Below are 24,193 nucleotides of genomic sequence, written 5' to 3'. Positions count from 1 at the left end.
AACTAGAGCTAAAGGATTTTTGACTTCTATAAAGGTCATGTACGTGTTCATAGTCTTTATAAATACAAGTAAAACATCTAGTATTGGTTAGAATATAAAATGACGCTCCAAGTACTATAAATAGGAAATTATAAGGATTAGCTAGGGAAAAATTTCACTAGGACATTGTTTTTCAAAGCATAGGAACCCCTAATTTTGTCATCACTGATCATCACAGTGATCACCACTGCTTATTGGAAGTATTATCAGACTATATAATTAAGAATGAGTTGATTCCGACATTTGCTTTGCTTTCAAGAGGGGAATTTTTTTAAAGAGACATAATATTTGGCCATTTATAATTACAGTACCAGAAACAGAATCCACTTCTCCCTTTTTAAATTCAGGTTATAGATTTCAGATAGTATTTCTTCATGCCTTACACACAAAGGATTCAAAGATCATATTATAGTTCTAACAATTTTAACATAGTAAATATAGAAATATCCGTCTTATGTGGCCAACTCTGTTATCAGTGTTTTCAGTTGATATTCACAAGGTAAAATTTAACTCCATTGATTTTGGCAATTTGTTAGCTACACTGTTTAAAAAAAAAAAAAGAAGAACCTCAATATGGGAAAGAAAAACACTAAAGACACTAAAATGATACCAATTCTACATTTTTCTTTTTGTGTTTGTCTTCACTTAGCACAAGTAAATACAACTTTTTTTTTAAAATGAAGTGTTCTGCGTCTTCATTAAAGTGTTCACATTTAAAATATTATTTTCCTGTTTTCAGCCTTAAAATATTTGAAATATTCTTTAAATACTTCTTTTTTCCATAGAAGAAACAGACTGTTGAGAATCCTGTCTTAATACACAGAAATCAGTATAGTTTTCCAGCTTCTCACATAGAGTGTTAATTGGGTTTTCATTGTAGTCCTTGGAATTAAAATAGGTAATATATAGATCTGACTTTTCAGGCAGCAGAGTTGATAGCGAAGTCTGCTATACCATGAATTCACATTTTTTCATCCTTTATTAACTGTCTTAAATGCAGGCTCAGTGGCTCTGTGACATCATAAACCCCATCATAAAGGAACCTAGCTACAGATTGGAGCAAGTCCACTAGGTGCTAATCAAATGCTGTGTTACAACATTGTGAGGTTTTCCCAGTTATGTGTCATTATTAGAGTTTTTTAAATTGCAAAGCCAAGTAAGGCTGTCAATTGCATCATCTTAATTTATTTCTTCAGATTAACTATTGTCTATAGTGGGGTTTTCTGTAGATGTGGTGGCATCAGCACAATCTATGTTTCAGGCATCCTATAGAAGAGGATTATTCTTCAGGGGATCAGGAAGAAAAGGTAAACTATGTCTACTATGAGTTAATTATACTCACTTTTAGAGCCTCATAAAAAGAGGTATAAAATTATGAAATATAAAATACATCCATTTTATGTGCTTGTTTTTTGAGCAGTTGCCTGCTTGGTTGTTGGAATGTGATGAATATAGATCTTCCCATGGCTTCCTTTCCCACTTTTCTTTATACAGTAGGTATACCTTAAGTAGCTTCCTTCCACCCTCCCGCCACCTCATCAGTTACCCTTCTTTGTTTTTCTTTTGAGAATTTAGCACCACCCCAAATTATGTTTTTGTCTCTTCATCTGTTTTCTGTCTCCTGATTGAGGAGAGCAGACTTTTCGTGTTCACTGCTATATCCCTGCTGTGTAGACTGGTCCACAAGGCAGGCTTCCAATAAACATTTGTTAAGTGAACAAAAGAATGAGTTAATTCATAAGTATGACTTGTTTCTGTGAGATTTACTTCTTAAAAAGTTTTGGAATGAGTATATGATGTTTATAAGAAAGATCTGTTTCTACGTGAAGTATGCATATTTTAGTTCAAGTGAACTAAAATTTGTGTCTCTATCAGTAGTGTCCTTTAGGAGAGACTTAATTCCCTTCTCTTTCCAGAGCTTCTTTAGAATTCTATTTGCACATTGTGAATAAAGTATAGTAGTCTTTATAGGTTGCTTTTTGTCAGTGTATCTCACATCTTTATTTCCTGAGCTCTAACCCAAGCATCAGTCCCATGATTCTCCTTGCCCACTAAACATTTGCAACTGGTTTCCTCCCATTGCTTTCACCCTAGCCTGCCTAAAACTGAACCTGCCACCTTGCACAAAAACAAAAAGATGCTTCTTTATTTACCCATTTTTGGCTTTGGGGCCACCATGCATGTTCTTGAATCATTGCCTGAGTTCCTTCTGTGCCATCTGTGGACCACATCCTACTTCAAGGGCGCCCTGTATTTACTTGTGGCTCATGTGATCAATAGAATAATAATAATGATAAGATGTTAAAGGTAGGGAGCCACATGAATTTTTTTCCTATGAATGATGATGTTTATCCTGTTAACTCTACCAGTACAGTTAGTTACAAGCTTAATGCTAGTCACAGATCAGTTTTGGCAAAACCAGTAAGAATGTAGAATGCCTGACAGGTTCTCTAGATCTAAGAGTGTTGTTGTTGTTTTTTAAGGATACATTGGAATTGTGACTCTAGGGTATGTCACTTGTGCTGCTTCTCAGCCTCTATTTCAACAGTTTAACTAAAGAGTTGTCTCATGAGCTTTTTGTACTACCCAGAGTTCAGACGTAAGAGTTTTCACTGTAGTTACAGATTTGTATAACTCATCTCCAGAATTCTAGGAATACAGTTTTGTACTAGTGGGTACAGCTCCCTTTCTACAGCAGGTTTTCTTCTCACTAAGCCTTTTTGATAGAGCGTTGTTTAATAATTTGAAGTCCTGAAAATTACACCCGAAAGACAATTAGAGCAACTTAAAGCATGATTTATACTTATCAAAACCCCATAAATCTTTCTTGAGTTGTTCTTCAATTCTTCAAAATATCTAATTTCTTTGAAGCTGGTCATTTCCCCATGAAAGTGAATGTGGCACTGTCTGCCATCTCAAGCCACAGGTCCAGTCTGCAGGAATACTAGTAATACTCTTGGGTATAATGTATATTCTGTTTTGCTCAATCTCTGCGATACGAATGCTCTATCAGCGTTACTATATACGGTGGTTTTGGCTGTGCTGCTGTGGTGGAGCTGAAATTGCCGCCTGCTTCAGCACTCTGCGCTCTGAGCTGTGAGCAGGGCTTACCTAGGGGCTGCGTGAGGATAGAGCAGTAGTTTTCAAAATGTGGTACAGGGAGGCCTGGAGGAGACTCCAAGGACCCAGTATTTTCCAAATAACTCCCACATGGTGTTACACAATCATGCCTGGAGGTTTGGGATGACAAACCTATTTTCACGGTAATACTAAGATTTATTTTCTTTTTTTCTCTGTATTGGCATTTGCCCTGATGGTGCAAAAACAGTTGGGGGGTAAAACTGTTGGCACCTTAGCACGATCAAGTCAGTGGCAGTGGTGCCGAACTGTCATTGTGGTCTTCACTACATTAACTTGCAGTTTTTTAAAAAAATGTCAGTTTCACTTAAGACTGTCCCTGATGAATCAGCAGACATTACCAATTGTATTAAATCTTGACCCTCGAGTACATGTTGTTTTAATATTCTGTGCTGTGGAAGTGGGACATTCACTGAAAGCATTTCTGCTGCGTACTGAAGACCAATGGTGATCTTGAGAAAAAAACACTTGAGTTATTGAATGAGAGGCAAGAAGAACTAGCTGCATTCCCCCACCCCCCCAAACAGAACATCATTTTTCTTGCAATAATGGCAAATAGCCAAACTATGACTGTTCAGACTTGAGTATTTGAAAAACATTTTCTCAAAAGAAAATGAGTGGATGAATCTAGAGACTGTCATACAGAGTGAAGTAAGTCAGAAAGAGAAAAACAAATATCATATATTAACGCATGTATGTGAAACCTAGAAAAATGGTACAGATGAACCGGTTTGCAGGGCAGAAACAGAGACACAGGTGTAGAAAACAAACGTATGGACACCGAGGGGGGAAAGTGGCAGGGGGTGAGGCGGGAGGGGGGTGGTGTGATGAATTGGGCGATTGGAAATGACATGTATACACTGATGTGTATAGAATGGATAACTAATAAGAACCTGCTGTATAAAGAAATAAATAAAATGAAATTCAAAAATTCAAAAAAAAATGAAGTAAGCTTGTCACGTCAAGGAAAACAATTAACAGTATTTATTGCCAATGATGCAATTCAGGCTTTTAAGCAGCAGTTTTGAATTTTGGAAAATCTCCATCTGCCATTTTGAGCTTGATAGCTTCCCAGTATTTATAGTTTTCTGAAGAAGTTGGTGTTGATTTTAATGAATGTGATTTTCTGATAGTGTCTCATGAAATGTGTCAGCATTTGGGAGATATACTTAACTCAGTGAGCCAGTATTTTCCAAATAACTACCACATAACGTTACAAAATCATGCCTGGCTAAAGAGTATAAGATAGATCAATGTATAAGTATAAGGTAGATGAATGGATTTTAACGTAACTAAGTTTTCAGATTCCACATGGCCACTAACCTTTAAGAAACAACCACTTGCTGAATTTTGGTGTAGTATCAAAGAAGAATACCCACATTTCTCTGAAAAAGCCATTGAAATACTCCTCCTTTTCTATTTATACATGTGTAAGAGGCATATTTTATTCACATACCAATTAAAATAACATATTGCAACAGATTCAGTGCAGAAATAGGTATGAAAATCCAGCTGTTTTAAGTTAAACCAGACATTAAAAGAATTTGTAAAAATGTAAAACATTGACACTCTTGTCATTAATTATTTTGTCTTGGAAAGTAGTCTTCATAAAATGTTATTTATGTTAGCATGTAATGGCATAATTGTTATTTTTAAGTGAGTTACTAAGTATTTTAAACATTTCTCAGTTTTAATTTCTAATGTGGTAAATATCAGTACATATAACCAACAGTGGGCTGAGCTGGCTTGTGAGAGCCGATTGTGTACATCTTTTTCCAGCTTTGTGTTCAGTGTCACCCATTGGTAGCTTGAAATCTGCCATAGTAGGAGTATTGAAATTACAGAAATCTGCAAAAGTTACCCATAGCATTCTCCCTTCCCAGGAGCTGCTTGTGCGTTTACAGCATCCTGCTGGATATAAATCACATAAACAAAAGTTATTTGAGGTCATCAGTAATTTTTAAGAGTGGAAAGGTGTCCTGAGACTAAAAAGTTTGAGAATTGGTCATTTGGCAAAGGAGTACCCTTTGGCAGTTGGTTCACAAGGAGATGGATCTTTTTTTATAATTCATGCAGGGAACATTTGTAGAGTAAATCTAGTGGTTTTTAAACTTCTGGTTGTTAAATCTGCTGGCTCCATTATGGAATGCCCTTTTTCTTTCCCCTGAAATCTAAAGTAGGCAATAAAACTCCAGGAGCAGGTGGGCTGAATTTGCCCCGTGGGCTACATGTTGGGTGTCTCCGGCCCGGTTTCTCGCTTTTCTGTCCAGCTATTACCCAGGCCCCAGCAAGGCCCAGCTCAGTCGGCAGCTTCTACACAAGGCCTCTACTTGTTGTTCAGGCCCATACTGGTCTTTCGGTTCTGTGCTCCTGTGGTTTTCATGACCTGGACAATGGAGCAATTAGTTCTGTACTGTTTGTGTGCTGTTGTTTCTTAGGTGTTGGTTTTAGCAATTCTGCTTTCCACCCTAGGGCACCTAGTTCAATGCTCTCCGCATAGGTTCTCTTGCATGGATAGAAGAGTTTTTACTTTTGGATTGCCGAAGAAGTTTAACTTCCAAGAGAATGATGTTTTAAATAAATCTAATTATTTGTTATAAACCCAGTTTTTAATAATTCTTTTTAAAGTATTAGAGTAAGTAGATTGGAAATGATTGGTTTTCCTTAAAGTGAGGTCCAACGGAAGCTTTCCTCAAAATTTGTTTTAGATTCTGTGGTTTGCCACCACTCATGATAGAAACTAGTAGCTTCTTTCATGTCCAAAGTCTTCGGTGTTCTGAGTTAAGTCATAATGAATCGTGAAACTTAGTAAAATGAGGCAAAGTTTGTAAGATTACACTGGCCTCTAGGACAGTTGTGTACTAATTAGAAACTTGGCAGGTTTTGAGTCCAGAGAAGTGAAGGTTTTATTGTGTTTTACTGGTAGGGATCTTTGTCCAAAGCACCCAAGGTAGCTGGTAAACGGCTGTTCTCTCCTGTCTGTGCAAGCCAAGTGATGGTTCTGGCCCCTCTGGATGCTTGAGTTGGGGGGAAAGAAGTGTGCCAGGGCCACATAGGCTCCAAGTCATGAGCTTTCTCTGGTTCGGAGGTGCGAGGGGCATGAGAGGTCCTGGAATTTCTTTGGCCTGTGCCCTTTTTGTGACTGTTGGGGCATAAAAGTAACCGCAGTTTTCATCAGTATAGAGACAAGGCATTAGCTTGTGTCTGGAGTAATACTATAATATCATATGTCAGAAGTTTCATTTATTAAAAAATAATTTACCATCTTTAAGTTCTGTCTCCGATTTCTCTTAAGAAGTTAAGGAGGGTGGTTTATACTCTGGCCTAAAGAAGGCTTCACTGTTAGCAGTTGTGAGGTCGCAGTGAGGTAGTTTAACTGCTTTAGAACTTTGTGCTTGGAACATTCTTAGCCACCAAAGCATGGGAACCGACAGTGAGGAGCATGGGTTCTTTAATATCTGTCACATCAGAGAATGACTGTTCCAGGACAGTAACCATCTCCTAATGGTACGTACCCCAGCTTGCTTGTCATTTCTTAGAAGCAGGAAAAATACGCCAGTCATAATAGTGAATGGTATTTCTTTAAGAAAAACGTAAAGAACCAAGAAAAGGTCCAGCCTTAATCCTCAATGATGATCATTTTTGCAGGTTTCTGTAGCTGGGTCAGGCACCGGAAGAGGCTCCCCAGCTGTAACTCTAGTACAGTTACCTTCAGGCCAAACTGTACATGTCCAGGGAGTATTTCAGACACCACAGCCATCGGTTATTCAGTCACCACAATTACAGACTGTTCAGGTTAGCTTCCTTCCCAGATGATTTGTCTTGGACTTTCTTGAGCTTTTTTTTTTTTTCTTTTACTAATTCATTTATCCTCATTTTCTTTGTGTAGCTTTGATGCTCAAATCTTGTTATTTAACATTTAGACGAATTTCCTTTTTATGTGTGAAGTGCATTGTGCCCTGCTAGATACATAGATTTGACTCGAGTTGTTTTATTGTCAGCTCTTAATTTACAGATTGAGTCATTCTCCTTTAAGTTGTTGCTCTCTGCTCACACTTAGATTTGTTTAGCAATGCTCTCCAAAGATGCTTAAAAGTATTTTGAGGATTCTTTGGAGATGTCTGATAAACATGGTAATGTAAATATTGTACTACTGATGCTGTTTTCACCAGTACTCACATTAGAGTGTAGAAGTTTAGGTTTATTGTTAATTCAATATGTGTGACATGATATTATTGTTACTTGGTGTTACATTTATACATCAGATTAAACTTTGTTTTTTTTAGACGTGGTTAGTGTTGTGGTTGCGATCCAGAGATGTGTTTTGTTATTTATTGTCATCAAAGTTGGTCATAAATTCTTAACATTTCTCAAAGCTAAAACATTTCTTTGCATCAACAGATGTAAATTATTAAGTATGCATTTTTAAAAGCATACTTTTCTCTTCTACTGAATTTATGTTTGTTCCTTTTTAAGGTCAGTTTGTTTTTGTCCTTTAAATGTTGAAATTATTTGAACCTAATTGATGACAAAAAGGTCTCTGAGGAAAATGTAGTTTCTTATACTTAATCAGTCTTACCTTTTTCTGCATATTTGAATCCAGTTTGTTGCAGAATAAGGATGAGAGTTGCAACATGACACTTGAAGTAATAATAAATCCACATGCGTTAAAAGCTTGGTTATCTTTTCAGCACAGGTGTCTCTCCTGTCTTTCAAAAATGTAAGAATGATTCTCAGTATTGTCTTTTTTTTTTATTTATTTCCTGCAATGAACTTTGATTCCAGGACTTTCTGACTCTTTCTGACCCTAATTATAAAGCAAGAAAGTTTTTCCACTCTCCTTATTGTATTATGACTTTTATTGGGGTGCAGATATCAATATTTCTACTTAGTTTTAACCTTGCTGGTACTGGAAGAAAATGTCTCATATTCAGTAGGCTCTTTTGGATTTTGTTAAATGGATGATATGGTTATCTTTGTAGAGATAGGTGTCTGTGGATCTTGTGTTAGAATTCCTACCTGTCGAATGATGAACTTCAGTTTTCACTTTCTAAAATAATAGCTTACCTTGCATAAGGGAGTTGTTATGATTGTACGAGAGATGTGTGGAAGCCCACTTTACAGTGATAAATATTTGGTGATGATATATGGTTGTCTGATTTGCAGCGGCAGTTTCTCTAATAAGTTCTCCTCATGGATGAGTGTGCTTATGTGTAGGGTGTTCATCACTAGAGATGCAAGGTCATACGTGTAGGTGAACAAATATGTACATCCATGTGCCTTGGGAAGTATATATTCCTGCCTGTGTTGTTGGTATTTTAATAAGCCTTTTTGATTGTGCCCAAATCAAATTCCCATATAATTGTAATATTAAGTAAAGTGAGTTTTGCAAACTCAGAACTATCCTAGCCGCTATGATAGATGGCTGAATATATTGAGAGCAGTCATGTTGTAGAGAGATTCATTATTTTAGTTTCCTGACTTTCTTTACTATTTGTTATTATACCATTACTTGAAAAAATGAAATTGTATTTAAAAATCTGATCTTTCTTTTAAGGAGAAATTCCTTATTTTGACCTTCAAGACCTACTGCCATCAAGCCCACCCCACCTACTTCTTGTAACTTTAACCAGGCTTGTTACCCACGTGTTTACCTGCTTAAATATTCTTTCTTCTTTGGACCTATCTAATGTCTGATTTGAAGACCCAGCAGCATAAGTCAGCAGTGGTATTGTTTTCTGCCTCTGTCACTCGCTGGCTCACCCCCTGCTGGATTTATGAGATATTTTCAGGGTTGGATCTTAGGTCTTGTGTATCTTACACTGAGTGCTTTCCTGAAGGCTGCCTGACACTCATTTGCATTTCTGCAGTATATGTTATCTGTGCCATCCTTTGCACACAGGCTGGTTCTACAGCTAAGTGTTGTTGTCTGCGCTTCCTCTTCCTCTGCGCCAGGTTGTGAGCGTGGTTAGTGCGTCTCAGTGTGTTCTGTCCCCAGCTCCCGGCTTAGTGCTGCACACAGAGAGACCCTTAAGCACCGTGTTGTGAATGAAGGAGATACCATGGATTTTATGATGCATTTCAGGAACTCTTGTGTTATAGGTAGCAACAATTGCAGAGACAGATGAGTCTGCAGAATCAGAAAGTGTAATTGATTTTCATAAACGCAGAGAAATCCTTTCACGAAGACCCTCTTACAGGTAAGTTAAGTTTCCTACTGTAATGATACTTTTTCCAAAAAAAGAGAATAATTATACATCAGATTCTCCCATTATAGCTGTTCTGTTTTAAATCTCATTCATGTATCTTAATTATTTATATTGTTAAATTATATTTTAGAAAAATACTGAATGAACTTTCCTCTGATGTGCCTGGTGTTCCCAAGATTGAAGAAGAAAAATCCGAGGAAGAAGGGACGTCACCTAATATCGCTGCAATGGCAGTGCCGACTAGCATATATCAGACTAGCACGGGGCAATACAGTATGTATGCTGCAATTCCATATGACGTACTGCTAGCTTTAAGTCTCTCTAGTTTCCTTGAAGCATCTCGGGTTTTGACACTAAACTGACCCATTTTAAAATGCGTCATGATACCTAAACTGTGTATCATAGTGTGAAAAGTACATGTTAAAGAAGTGAGAGATTTGTACTGACAGTTGTCATATACTTTTGAACAGTAAAAAAATTTTTTACTGAAAATAGAAGAAAACTTTGGGGTAAAAATAAAGAGAGGGTTTTTCTTATTTATATGTGTATATTCATATCTAGTAAAAGTTTAAAACTTAACTGTTTTTGTCTCTATGATACATGTGAACATAATAAGATATAAATGTCTGTATTTCATTCTTGTTGGCTTTTGTCACCAACAATTACATTTTATACTTACTAATCTAAAAGAGGTGCATATGTTTTCTAAACTATGTTTTAAATGTAATTCTGTTTTCACTACTCTCTACTGTGTTAATTTGTGCTGCAGCTTTTTCTAGAAGAGAATGGAAAAATGATTTTTTTTTTAAACTAAAGCAATTGGACAGATCACTTTATTTGAAATTTTAAGTACCGAAAGCTGTAAATAAACAGATACATTCACATTTAGTCTTGTGCATTTTAATGGGCTGTTAATTCTGTGCTTTTTGCTTCAGTTAAAGCACTAGTCTTTTCCCAAATCAAGAATGTTTTATATATAAAAACACTTTAGTTTAAAATGAGAGCTAGAAAGAAAAGTTGGGAGGAAAAGAGAGAAAAAGGACAGAAACAAAGTTTTTTTTTTAAACAAGCTAGTTAGGTACAGGAATATGTGTGACGTTAATTACTGTGTTGATCCAAGTACAGTGTTAAGATTTTAGGTGTATTTTTTGTTTTCCCTTTAAAAAGTAACAATACCTACAAAAGATCTCAAGTCTTAACTTATGACCTGGATGCTAAAGCAAGCTATAATATATGGGGAAGCCTTAGTCATTAGTTTTTTAGAGTTTTTCTTTTAATGGTGGTAGATTTGCAGTATTAAACGAATTCTGCTATGGTGATTTCTGTTCTTTGGGTAACTCCTACGCTGATACCTGACAGAACTGGCGTATAATTTGTCCAAACCCTGTACAGGGCACTGAATGAATATGTCCAAAGTTGACATTAGGAAAAGAAAACTCCCCATAGTCTGTCAAAGCTAGACCTTGAGGTTTTCATCTTCATTTCTCTTTTATTACTGCACTGATTTCTGTGCCTTTTTTGTCTGACCCACTGGGAGTAGATGGTGGGAGTTTTAGAACTGGTATAGCTGGGCAGGGCTTGGAGCTGCTGGAACCTCCTGGCTGGTCAGCTCTGGCCTTGAGCAGTGGGCTGTACACCTATTATCATTTTCTGTTTTGTGTCATGAAAAGGTTGGAAATTACTGCTGAAATAATGCTAAGACATCTAAAGTTTGGAGGGTGACCTAAGATGCTATCTGTCGTCTGAAACATTTCTCTGGCATATCCTGATGCTGCTTAGGAATTGATCTCTTTATAAGTGACATGGGCGAGGATGCTGTGGTGAATTTGCCTACATTATTAGCTGAGAATTTGGAGAGGATGTTGAAGCTGGAGATGACGTGGGGAAGGTGGCACCTGGTCCTGACAGTTACTACCTGGATCACAGTGAGATAGTTTCGAATCTCAGGTTTTTAGTCTTTGAAGTGTGAATGATACTAGATTGCCAAACTCGGAGGTTAATGTGAGGACAAAAGAAGATAACAGATTTTACCTGTTGGGGAAGAGAGGCATGCTACTTTTGACATGAAACAGAGAAATGTAAGCCAGCTGTGGCAGTGTCTCACTCCCAGTCGTTAAACTGTTCCCCCCCGGCCAGCATCAAAGCCTTTATTTCTTGTGCTCTTAGCACGTGCTTGCAGCTGGGGGCTCGATGTAAGTGTCACTACCTTGGGTGTGGGGTACGTGGGTGTGCAGGAGTGGAGTCAGGAGTTCTGGTTGAGAACTAGAAAATCGAATGTTTAGAAGTTAGACATTTCTCTATTTGCCACATCAGAAGTCATGGACAGTTTCTTACTTCGCTTTCTTAATTTGGACCCATACAGTATGATCCTGGCAGTTATTTTAATAAAAAGTTGTGGTTGTCCTACCTGTGCTGTCCGCAGGTTAAAAATTGCCATTTTATTGGTTCAAAAGAAGGGATATTGCCTATGTTAAAAATGATAATTAGTGACACTTGTTTATGTTGATAATTCTTTCATTTGAAAAGTGCATACTAACATTTAAACTTTTCTTTAGAAGACATTTGCTTTAAATGTATATTTATACATACAAGATCCATTTTCATCAACCATTTCTTACTAGCAATAACTTAACAGAAATTAATATTCTTAAATATCTAGAAATAGAAACAATTACTGGTGTCCTTTGATTTTTAGAATAGAGTTTATTTTACTAGAATTTCTGGAGATTTTTCTGTGTGTTTGCATGTACCTATTTTTGAGACCCTTTTATAGCCTTTTATTGTAAAAAAATTTAAAATTTTCTTCAACTTTTATGCATGGATGACTTTATCCCAAACTTTACTTTGTTTCTTTTTTTCAAAAATTATTGTTTTAGATCTTTTATTTTTAATTTGCTATAATGAGTTAGTTGGAGTTAAAAACAAAAGAACTGTAAAAGGAGTGTTCAACTTTGTGAGTCAAAGTTGAAGTAAAATAAAAATTCAGGTTTTCTCATATACAGGTAGTCACATTTTTAGTAGTTGAAAGTGAGATATTTGATGGAAGTTGGCCTTATTATTTCAACTTATTTTTTTTAATCACAAAGATAAGAAGTGAAAGTTAGAACAGGCTATTTCCCGGAGTAGGGAAAATAACTTAAAATAGGCAGGAATTCATTATTGTAACACCAAGAAAGTGACCTCGGCTTGAGAAACTTTGCTGGAAGTACAGATCTTAGTGATAGGTTTGCTGTATGCCAATTAAGTCGTTCTGGTCAAAGAAAACCTGTTTTGTCTCAAGAGAATATTTCTGAATGATAGTGGTTCAGATAGTCTTAGAATTAGCAAAGAATGTTACTTGCTGCATGACATTCAAGACATGCATTAAACGGGAGTGAATTCACAAACAGTAGAAGTTGTGGTTCTTCTATGTGTGCTGTTGCAGGTAAAGAAATTTAAATGTTTGAAGTTTCTTAATTCATTAAATTTTCTCTAATGACGGCTTTTTGGGTTTTTTTTTTAATCCCCCGTCTACTTTACCCTACTTCTTCCCTTACCAATTAAGGACTGTCACCTAAGACTTCAAATTATTTTTTCCTAAATATCCCTGTCTCTTTGCTTGCTCCTACTTTATTTTACTAGGAATCTTGTTAGAGTGAATCTCTATTAATTCATCTTTACTGGCATCTTATACACTATAGGTAAGTGGGTCAGTCCTAAATCCACCATATGAAGAAAGGTATCTGTGAACTTTGTGGATTGCTTGAAGAATTCAGAATTCTCAGGAGACTCAAATGAATAAGCACCGATTCCATTTCTTTGTAAGAGGAATTTGCGCGATAGGCTTGCACATTCTAAAGTAAATGCAGTTGCATTTACTGCTCTTAAGAGTGACTTTTCTTACATGCTCCCAAGGTACCTTTCAAAGCAAACTTAGGACGGTATCTACTTGATGTAAATCTGGCTCTTTAACCTTGGTGTTGCTGTTCTTGTTACAGCAGGAGGCTGTTTTAGTCTTTATGCTTCTTTAGCATTTATTCTTTAGTCTTTATTCAAGAGGAAGGCACCTCTTGGCTTTAAGGCACAGGTACTCACAGCTTCTGTTTTGTGCTCACTTTTTGAATTTCAATCTAAGAATTCACTGGAATAAGGTCTGCTGTTCCTTTTTAAAGTTCATTCGATGAAGTTTTATTTATGAATCCTTTTATTGCAATGTGGAATAAAGATGGTTTTAAATCGTAAGTAATTAAACATTTACATGTTTATGTGTTTGGATTAGCTCATATATACAGGTTTAGGGTTAAAAAGATGTTAGCATCACATGAAAAGAGGTCAGATAAAATCTTAATTTAAATAAATTCTGCTCCTTCCTCATTTGGTCATGAACTTTTTTTTTTTTTTCAGTTTTCCACCCTTAGTTTTCTCTTCTTCCTTCTTTATTGATTATACAAGACTTTAAAATATTTTTTAATTAAAAATTTTTTTAATCAAAACTCTTGAATTTTCATCCTATAAGTAGTATTTTCCTTGCTTCAGTGATATTAATCGCTCTAGGAGAGAAGTGCTCAGTGGCAATGAGTAGTAGAAGTAGCAGATTATTTTAAACACAATTTTTTATACCAGGAATTTTTAAAGAATTTATTGCCTAGACTAGTTGATATGATAGCATCCTGGTTACCGTTGTATGTGGTAAGTTGGGCATGGAGAGACCATACTTGGGTTAATTCTGATTTGAGGCTAAATATCGTAACTATATAAGAATGTGTATGAAGACATTTGTGTAACCACTAAAACTAACTTAGTAGAAAAATACTTAGTTAATTAACGAATTATACTCTCTCTAGACAAACGCTTTTTTAACGTAAGGTCAGTGTGTTCAACATTCAATCTGTGCATATAGAGCGACCTACTTAATTATGGAGTACAGCTCACCTGAGACATTACGGGACAAAAAGTTAGGTACGTCCCAGAGCAACTAGGACAACAGAGCTCAACTTCTACCCATCACTACTATGAGCAGATAACATACTGTCAGGCTTGAATCAGTTAATAATGAACATTGAAGTAGAATTTAATTGACTATATAATCTATTTGTTCAGTTTTAATTCAATTTAGATTATTTCATCAAACTGTAATGTTATTAGGATTATTTAAAAGAGGAAAATGTGCATATACTCTAAAATAATAAACCACTTTTACTTCTGCTTGAATCCTAATCAGTATTCATAGACTTGTATGGACTCTTCATTACAAACAACAAAGTGGCCATATGTGTAAGCTTTTATGCCTCAGTTGCATGCATCAGTCCAAGAAAGCATTAATAAAACCTAGGTTCCCAAGGTAAAATTAGTAGGAAATACAGAGGTGTTTTATTTTCAGTGGTTGCTAATGGCCTTGATATGGGCCAGTGATTTTACTTTAAAATGATTTGCCAGATATGATGTCTGAGATTTGTTTTAAAATACTCCAGACACAGAAAAAGGTTTGCAATGAGTGGGTAGGGAAAATAAATGACACAAAATTCTTTCACCTTTTATGTTTGCTAGAAAAATTCCATAAGTTAAAAAAAATAATAATTAGCTAAAACAAGACATGACTAAACTCATTCAGTTAATTTCAGTTTAGTTTTTCCTACTAATTAATTTATATTGATGTGTATTTATTAAAAAAATTATGCTATCCTTGAATATTTCGTAACCTAAAAAGTTTCCTCCTCAAATCTTTTGAATACACACACACACGCGCACACACACACACACACACACACACACACACACACACACACACACACACACACACACACACACACACACAGAGCCTATTTCTCGTATCCTGAAGCATTGGGAAATCTTCACGCGTTGGGAATATTGTCAATTGAGAGGCTACATTTTTACATGGGAGGGTCCACTGTCATTTGATAGTGCCAAAATCAAGAGTGCCTTTGGTATAAAAAAAGTTAGGCTAAACGACAAGACTCATCAGTAGAAACATTTTCCCCCTAGAGCCAGCTTCTGTGTGTGTGTGTTTGCCTTTTGTTTTCCACACCTAATTATATGATGACCAGAAAATAAAATGATAAGAGGAGCAGATTCTTAGTATATCAGCTTTGCACAGTATGAAAGCAAAGAAGTTTGGTTGGAACTATGGGGAAACAATGAAAAGAAAATGAAAAGAATGAAGTATGAAAAGAAGAAAGTAAGGATTTTTATCTACCTATTTCATGGTTCTTATCCTTTGAAGCAATTACTCAGATTTTTTACTAGTTCAAAAGCTCGGTAATTGTATTGTCAATATGGAAAATTAAGTTCTATAATTATAATTTGAAACAATACTTCATTTAACTCTTACGGATTCACACATGGCTTAACTCATTTTTATATATTCTGTCTTGAAATGATAGCCATTCATTCATCATATTTATTGAGTGCCTGCTGTGTGCTAGGCTTTGTGCTTCTTAGCATTGTGGTTACACTGCCTATGCCTGTTCTTTCTAAAGCACTGTTTCTTTGGCAACAAACTATCAACTGAAAATATTCATTCAAATATATGATAACATATGAAATTCATTCATGTCCAGCCATGAAGATCCAAGGAAGCAATATCTCTTCTTTTTCAGACTTCTTTCAAACCCTTTTATTATTAAGGGGTGAGTCCTGAGACCTTGAAATCTTTGGAGAGTCATGGTGAAATCTTGTTTTTAAAATGTGTACGGAATATAATGCTCTAGATGAGCCAGACAAATAAAGTGAGGTTACTTCAGAGTTTCTCAACCACAGCGCTGTTGACATTTTGGTAACTGATTCTTTAGTTTCTGTCAATCGTATAGCAGCCTGCCAACAAACTAAAACCAGACAGCGCCTCTGTGTTGAAATCTTTTTAAAATGTTAACCCATCTTTCTGTGTTGGCCCTAGAACTGAAGATTTGTTGTGGTGGTGGTTGTTAATCTTACCAATAGTTCTGATAGTTTTATTCGATCAGATTGTCACCTTTGCTTAGATGCCGTTACAAAGTTAGGGAATGACTCAGAAATATTCAGACTATATTTTAGACACTACTACAGCATTCCTGTAAGACATTTACATTGAATTATAGGTGTTGCGTTATTCTGATTATGTGTCATTTTTATCTTCATTGTAAAGTCTAACTAGCTGGTTTATATGTGATTTTTTTTTTAAAGAATAGCCCTTGTTCCACTTAACCTCTAGTGTTTAAATTAAATCATGGAGTTGTCATCTTTATGTTAAAATATATAGGACTCTCAGATATTTTAAATAGTACTTATTTGTCCATTAGAGTGAAATTTAAAAACATAACATTTGATCAATTATTCTTTTGAAACTTTCTGTTAATAAGTTAATTTTTAAACATGGCTGGCAAGTCTCAGTATTTAAAGGAAGTCTACCTCATATCTGTTGCCATTAGCTACAGTTCAAGACACTTGGTAGAGGTAAATGTAGCACGAAGTCTTTCAATACAGTTACCTTTTAAGGTTCTTTCCAACTTAACATTTTATATTTCAGGATTCTCCTGACATAGTCAAAATGGCAAAGGTTACAGTTTTGTAGACTTGAGCTTTAAAACCTCAAGTCTAAAAATATATATAGGTTTTAATAAGTATAGAAATATATAGAAATGTATATTTTAATAAATATATGTTTTAAAGCTATATACTGTATATATATTTCATTAAAAGCTACTTTCTTTTGATGATAAATTAGACAAGTAGTTACCTGAACAAATTATAAATTCATTGTACTCATAATGCTCAATGGAATTTAACTGACCATTTCTTAAATGTTAGAAGAATGTTGTTTATCTATAACTGAAAATATATGAAAGACTGGAGAAAATCAAAACCTGGACTTTCTCCCTGTCTGATCTCCACTCTTCCTCTTAAATAATTTAGTTGGATGGATGCCAGAGAGGAGGACAACTCCATGAGTTCTGTGTATTTCAAACAGTTCTGAATATAAGATATTTTCAAGTGTTTTGAGCTTTTTCAGAGTGTTGCCCCATGAAGGAGGAGCCCCTTACCAATTCAGCATAGAGAATTAAGGATAACTTGAGAATGAGAAGCTTTGGTAATAAATAGATCCAGAGTATATTCTTCCTATATGGGATTATTAAAAATGAATCTTGAAATTCTCTAATTTTTCTTTTCTTTTTCTGTTAAGTTGCTATAGCCCAAGGTGAAGCAATCCAGATTTCTAACCCAGGATCTGATGGTGTTCAGGGACTGCAGGCATTAACAATGACAAATTCAGGAGCTCCTCCGCCAGGTGCTACAATTGTACAGTACGCAACACAGTCAGCAGATGGCACACAGCAGTTCTTTGTCCCAGGCAGCCAGGTGGTGGTTCAAGGTATATGTCATTCATCTAATACATTTAGAATACCCATGGGTTACTATAGCACTCCATTTAGTGGTGATTTCATAGTTTTCTGAAATATACAGGAGGTAGATTTTCGGGGGAGGGAGGGAGGACTTGAAAAGGCTTGGAGAAGAAATATTTTAGTATATTAAACAATAAGTTAAATAAATTATACAGTTTTTAATTTTTAGCAGATTTTATTGGCTCTAAAGAAAAGTTAAATTCAGAGTAGCATAATGGAAAAAAGGAGTTGAAAACATGAATGAAGTTTTTAATTAAGTAAATATTCTTCATTTGGGGGTAGAAATGTACTGAGTATGTTTTTAGTACCTAGTGTAGGAAGATTTAAATATCCAGTCCTTGAGGCACTGAATTTGGGTTTTTCCCCAGTTGTTATACTCAAGTCTGCTTTCTAGACATCTCATTTCAAAACAAATGCTGACTTTGTTCTTTCTTTAGACCATTCTTAGTATATTTGAATTCTGAGGTACCTGTTCTACCTCTTAATGAAAGCTGAGTAGTGAAATAAAGCAGTTGGGATGTAGCCCTAAGTTTTTAGGGTAACCTAAGATTTCAGTTAAAATTGAATTATACATTATTTTAATTTCATTCAGTTGTGCTCAAATAACTATAATGTGTTCAATACAACTTTCAAAAATCCTGTGTTTTAGTTTAATTCTATTCCCCTTGGTCTATTTGCACTAATTTCAAAGGAAGTAATATCAGTTCTTTTAGTTTGAAAGTCTTGCAAGTATAGAAAAAAGCAGATTATAATTGATGAATCTCTTGATAATTAGCTTTACTCTTAGGTATTTGGGGAGCTTTACTCTTAGGTATTATATGGACTATAATAAAAGTGTATGAAGAGCCAAAGTGGTGACATTTATGGAGTAAAAAAAAAAATCCATAGTACTTACCCAGTGCTTTAATGTTTTCTTTTAAATATAAATTTAAAGTACCCATTCTTTTTCCCCAGTACTCATGAACCCTATATGTCTAAATATGAAATACATTTTTTGTGAAAAATCATAAAGAATGCTCATTTCTTCCAATTTTATTTTTTTTAATATGGAAAATCTACTAAAAACTACTGATACTTTAAGAAGGAGAGTTTTTTAAAATGTTTTGTTTTGCATCATTAATACATACATAAGTTTTATACTTTGGGGGTTTTAAGAACTCTTTTTCTTCCCTAAGTAACAAAGATATTTTTCTGCATTGATCCTGTTAGCTTTACGGTGTTACCTCTCACATTATGTCCTTAATCTACCTGTGGTCCACCTCTGTGTATAGTGTCGAGTGGGAACCCATTTTTATTGTTTCCCCACGTATGGCGCCAGTTTTCCCTGCTAACCGTTTGTCCTTTCCCCGCTGATTTATGGGCATTCTTAACTGTGCAGTAAGTAGGCCTCGTGCAGCCCCGATCTGTCTCAGCATTCTCTGTTCTGCGTGACAGCACCACACTAGTTTTGTTGTCACAGAACAAGTGCCCCTTTTTTGTCTTTTTAACTTTTTTTTAGCGCCGTTTTAGCTTTTGTGAACTATTGTTCTCTCATATGTATTTGGAACAAGTTTGAGTTCCCAAATAATAATAACGTAATATAATAAAACCAATGATGAAATTACATTGAATTTATACATTAATTTAGGGAGAACTGAAGTCTTTTTTCATTGTGGTGTAATTGACACATAACGTTTTATTAGTTTCAGGTGTACAACATAATGACTTGACATTTGTGTAGTCACAATAAGTGATCACCACAATAAGTCTAGTTAACATCCTTAACCATATATAGTTACAAATTTTTTTTTCTTATGATGAGGACTTTTAAGATTTACTCTTGGGGCTTCCCTGGTGCCGCAGTGGTTGGGAGTCCGCCTGCCGATGCAGGGGACGCGGGTTCACGCCCGGGTCCGGGAAGATCCCACATGCTGCGGAGTGGCTGGGCCCGTGAGCCATGGCCGCTGAGCCTGTGTGTCCGGAGCCTGTGCTCCGCAACAGGAGAGGCCACAACAGTGAGAGGCCCGCGTACTGCAAAAAAAAAAAAAAAAAGATTTACTCTTAGCACCTTTCAAATATGCAACACAGTATTGTTCACTGTGGTCGCCATGCTATACATTATTACATCCCTGGGACTTATTTATTTTATATCTGGAAGTTTGTACCTTTTGACACCCCTTTCACCCTTTTTGCTCACCCCTCATTCCCAACCTTTGGCAACCACCAATCTGTTCTCTGTGTCTATGAGTTTGGGATTTTTTTGTTTGTTTGTTTGTTTATATTCCACATATAAGTGATATCATACAGTATTTGTCTTTCTCTGACAGATTTCATTTAACATAATGCTGCTCTCAGGGTCCATCTATGTTGTCACAAACGGCAGAATTTCCTTCTTTTTTATAGCCAATTAAAATTGCATTGTATAATATATACACCACATCTTTATCCATTCATCTGTCGATAGACACACTTAGATTGTTTCCACGTTTTGGCTATTGTAAATATTGCTGCAGTGAACGTGGAGGTGTAGATATCTTTTTGAATTGGTGTTTTTATTTTCTTCAGATAAATACCCGGAAGTGGGATTGCCGGATCATATGGTAGTTCTATTTTTAATTTTGAGGACCCTCCATAGTGTTTTCCATAGTGGCTGCACTAATTTACATTCCCACCAACAGAGCACAGAATGTCTTCACTTATCCAGATCTTAACTTCTTTTAACAGTTTGAAATTTTCTCCATGGCGGTCTCTCATACTTTTTGTTCAGTTAGTTTTTAAATGTTTAACCCATTAGGGTTTTGCTTTTTTGGGTTTTTTGTTTGTTTTGCTATTATGAGTGGTAGCTTTCTGTTACATTTTCTGGTTGTTCCTGGTATAGAGAAATATTGATCTTTTTAAGTTTACCTTTTATCTATGAACCTTTCTAAACTCTAATTACTTCTAATAATATGCTGAATCTTGGTGAATCTCCCTGTGATACTACATGAATGTTTGTATCAAATACAAGTAAGATGTTTCTTTTTTCCTTTCCAATCTTTATTCCTCTTGTTCTTTCTCCTTGCCTTTTCTTTTCCTTTTCTTTTCTCTTCACCTTCTCCATCTTAAAAATAATGGCCAGGGGTTCTAGTTTTTTGTTAAACATAGCGGGGTCCATGAGTGTTCTTGTCTTACTCTGTCCACCTTCCACCCTGTCATCTCCTTGAAAGGTCACAGCAGTTTTTCTGTGAGTCTCTGCCCTCATCTTGATTGATCCCTCCACAGCATTTAGCACTACCGACCTCTGCTTCCTTCACTTCCTGGATGCTTGTACCCCTTCTTCCAGTCGCCTCTGCCCAGCTTGTAGGTGCTGGTGGTGGTACTCGGGCTGCATCCCGCGCCCTCTTCCACCTGACTTGATTGCCCTCCCTGGATGACCTCATCCCTGCCCATGGCACACATCTCCGACGCCTGAAGTCCAAAACCCCACATCCATTTTTCCCACCCCAGTTCTCCTTTTGTTACCCTATTTCAGTAACTCTCCATCCTGTTGCTTCATGCAGAAACCTGGGTGTCACCCATCACTCTCCCACCCCTTCTCCATCCATTCTTCTTCCTGTAGCACACGTCTCTTCAGTCCTCTCCACCCCTACCGTCATAGTCCTTGTTCCGGCTGCCATGCCCTCTGACCTGTGTTACCGTGATCCCTGGTCCCTGCCTGGTAGCTGTAGAACAGCATCCTGATTTTCCTAATCATGCCAGAGACAGCAGCTCCCTCTTTGGCCTGGTTTTTTGGGAGTTGCTCCTGAAAGTTTAGCTAAGCTCCCTTTGTTGATGCCTCCCAATGATTCTGGGAGCTACTAGTATTTCTTAAAAACAAAGTCTCTGCCTCCAGCATTTCCCTTTCCCCACTGTGCGCTCACTTCTACACTTAGGGGTGGGGCTTCTAAAATTCATATGCATGTAATTGCGTCAGCTTCCTGCTCAAAATCCTTCAGTGAATGCCTGTTACTTGTTAGACAAAGTCAGAATCCCTAACAAAGACCATACCTCTGTTTAATCCGTTACTAGGTTACTAGGCTTCTCCCTCAACTTCTCCCTCTTTTGTGCAGAATTTCTTTCATTTCCTGTGATATGCCATGGCCCCTCTCCGCTCTAGGGGCCTCATGCAGAGCCTTGTGCCCTGACAGGAACACCTCCACAATCACGTGCATTATCCAGGTTTCATGTGGGATAGCACTTCCTTAGGAAACCTTCCTCTACCTTCCAAATCTGCCTGGTGTGACCCCTGCACCTTCTTAGGGCATGTATCCCACCATATTGTGACTCTCTGTGTCCTGCCCACATGGTGACTTCTGTTTGGACAGGTATCTTTAGTCCCTAGCACAGTCCCTGGCGTATGATAAATGTTCAATAACCATTTAGTGAATGACAGTGAAATATACTCCCTCTGTGAAAATGTTACTATTCCTGTGTGTTGATTAACCGAGTTTATCTGGTCCAGGGGATTTATTAAAACCGTACCAATAGCAGTAGTCAGCCAAGCAACCAACCCCCCTTCTTCCTTTCCTTCCTTTACCCTTTTTTACCACTATTAGTTATTGAGCACTTAAGAGCCAATTTGTTTTTTGCTGCATTGGGTCTTCGTTGCTGTGCGCAGGCTTTCTTTAGTTGCGGCGAGCGGGGGCTACTCTTTGTTGCAGTGCGCGGGCTTCTCATTGCGGTGGCTTCTCTTGTTGTGGAGCATGGGCTCGAGGTGCACGAGCTTCAGTAGTTGCAGCATGCGGGCTCAGCAGTTGTGGTATGCAGGCCCTAGAGCATGCGGGCTTCAGTAGTTGTGGCCCGTGGGCTCTAGAGCACAGGCTCAGTAGTTGTGGTGCACGGGCTTAGCTGCTCCACGGCATGTGGGATCTTCCTGGACAAGGAACCCGTGTCCCCTGCATTGGCAGGTGGATTCTTAACCACTGTGCCACCAGGGAAGTCCATAAAGAAATGTTGAGATTAAAATCAATTTGAACTTTCTCAAATTTGAAATAAAGTTGACTAGTAGTCTTGGAACCAAGCCCTTAGGTGTGGCTGGGATGGAAAAGAATCCTTCATGGACTCTCCATTGGTCCCCAGACTTTTTTACTTAGCCAGGATGTCTTCAGTTTATGTGCCCTGGAGAATTACTGTAAACATGGATCCTCCCTCGTGTTTCGCCTCCTAAGCCTCTGAATGTGAAGTCCCTGCCTTACTAGAGGTACTTCATTGAATAAGGCAAGAATGTGGTGGAATGCCCTTTCACTGACATAAGAATGGTTTGGATCCTAATCATACAGGGAATGGGCTTTGTAAACCCATTGATCAAGATACAAGATCAGTGACATGTCACTTCTTTTTGTGCAGTAGAGATGCAGATCATTTTTTCCCCTGGGCTGTGGTCTGTTTTACTGTTGAACATGTGCCACTCTTTGGCCTAACTTTGTAATTGTTAAATTTCCAATAGTGATCCAGCTCTTCATGTGCTGAACCTTCATTAAGTGATCCAAATGAAACTGGATATATTTTTTAAATTTTATGAATAGTAACTGTGATTTATTTATGAATTTTTTTAAATCACAAAATTCTTTCAAAGGATTTTAATTGAGCAAAATAGTGCATTAGATTGAGCCACATGAAATTATTGTTTTTGTGGCCCCCAAATGTTAAATATCAGCAAATTCATGTGGTTCCATAATGTTTATGGAGGAATGCTATATAATACTTACTGCTTTTGGCACAGTGAATTTTTAAAATTTCAGTATGTATGCCCTTCAAGTGAAATTAGCAAATTCTATGTCATCTTATAAACAGCTGGATTTTATGTCATTGTAGCAAATAAAAATGTGTCAAGTAAACTAAGGTGGCTGGGTATTTCTTGGTGAATTTAGAAGTGTCTGAAATACACTTCTGTGTGTTTCACAGCGTTTTTCTGGGTTGATTGTCAGTTGTTGTTTTTAAATCTGTGTTTTTTCTCCTATGAGTTATGAAAAATATATAAGCTTTATGCCTACTTTGGTTACTTAGAAACCTTGGACAGAACAATAATTTAAAAGTAGCCCCATAAGAAATAGCCATGTAACTTTTAATGCTAATGAGATGTATTTTTTGCCAGAGCCCAACTCGATTTTTATGTAAAAATAAGAAACAAGAACATTGAGATGATTTATTACAGGAAGGGTTTTTATAGGGTTTGGTTTCAGTGAGCTCGTCTGTGACAAAGCAAATTGATGGCAGTGATAGCTAGTGAGGTCACTGTGATGTCAGTACTCCTACTTACCCTGCACATGCTTGCTGGTTTGGAACACTTTATGTGGTCCTGTGATAGGGGAAGCAAGACAGTTCTGTATGCAGAAGCCCATCATGGCTGTAACTGGAGACGAAACAGGTAAGAATTTTAAAGAGGGATTGAAATTCCGCAAGATTGTTTTTGAAGTTTAGAAAAATTATTTAGGA

General features: G+C 36.7%; 1 protein-coding gene across 29 annotated transcripts in view; it reads left to right on the top strand.

Moving 5' to 3' along the window:
- CREM (cAMP responsive element modulator) overlaps positions 1-24,193 on the top strand; it is a 67,363-nt gene that overhangs the window by 28,469 nt on the left and 14,701 nt on the right. For 9 of the 29 annotated variants that reach the window (XM_060160812.1, XM_060160770.1, XM_060160792.1 and 6 more), the window contains 4 exons: positions 6,826-6,972; positions 9,280-9,377; positions 9,517-9,659; positions 17,542-17,730. In XM_060160812.1, coding sequence (XP_060016795.1) covers positions 6,826-6,972; positions 9,280-9,377; positions 9,517-9,659; positions 17,542-17,730 — 577 coding nt within the window. Of the gene's footprint in view, positions 1-6,825; positions 6,973-9,279; positions 9,378-9,516; positions 9,660-17,541; positions 17,731-24,033; positions 24,126-24,193 lie in introns of those variants that run through there. The other 20 variants (XM_060160849.1, XM_060160829.1, XM_060160826.1 and 17 more) reach the window with 5 other exon arrangements.

Source organism: Lagenorhynchus albirostris, chromosome 1, assembly GCF_949774975.1.
Source record: "Lagenorhynchus albirostris chromosome 1, mLagAlb1.1, whole genome shotgun sequence".
Lineage (NCBI taxonomy): Eukaryota > Metazoa > Chordata > Mammalia > Artiodactyla > Delphinidae > Lagenorhynchus > Lagenorhynchus albirostris.
This window is presented reverse-complemented; position numbering and strand designations above follow the sequence as displayed.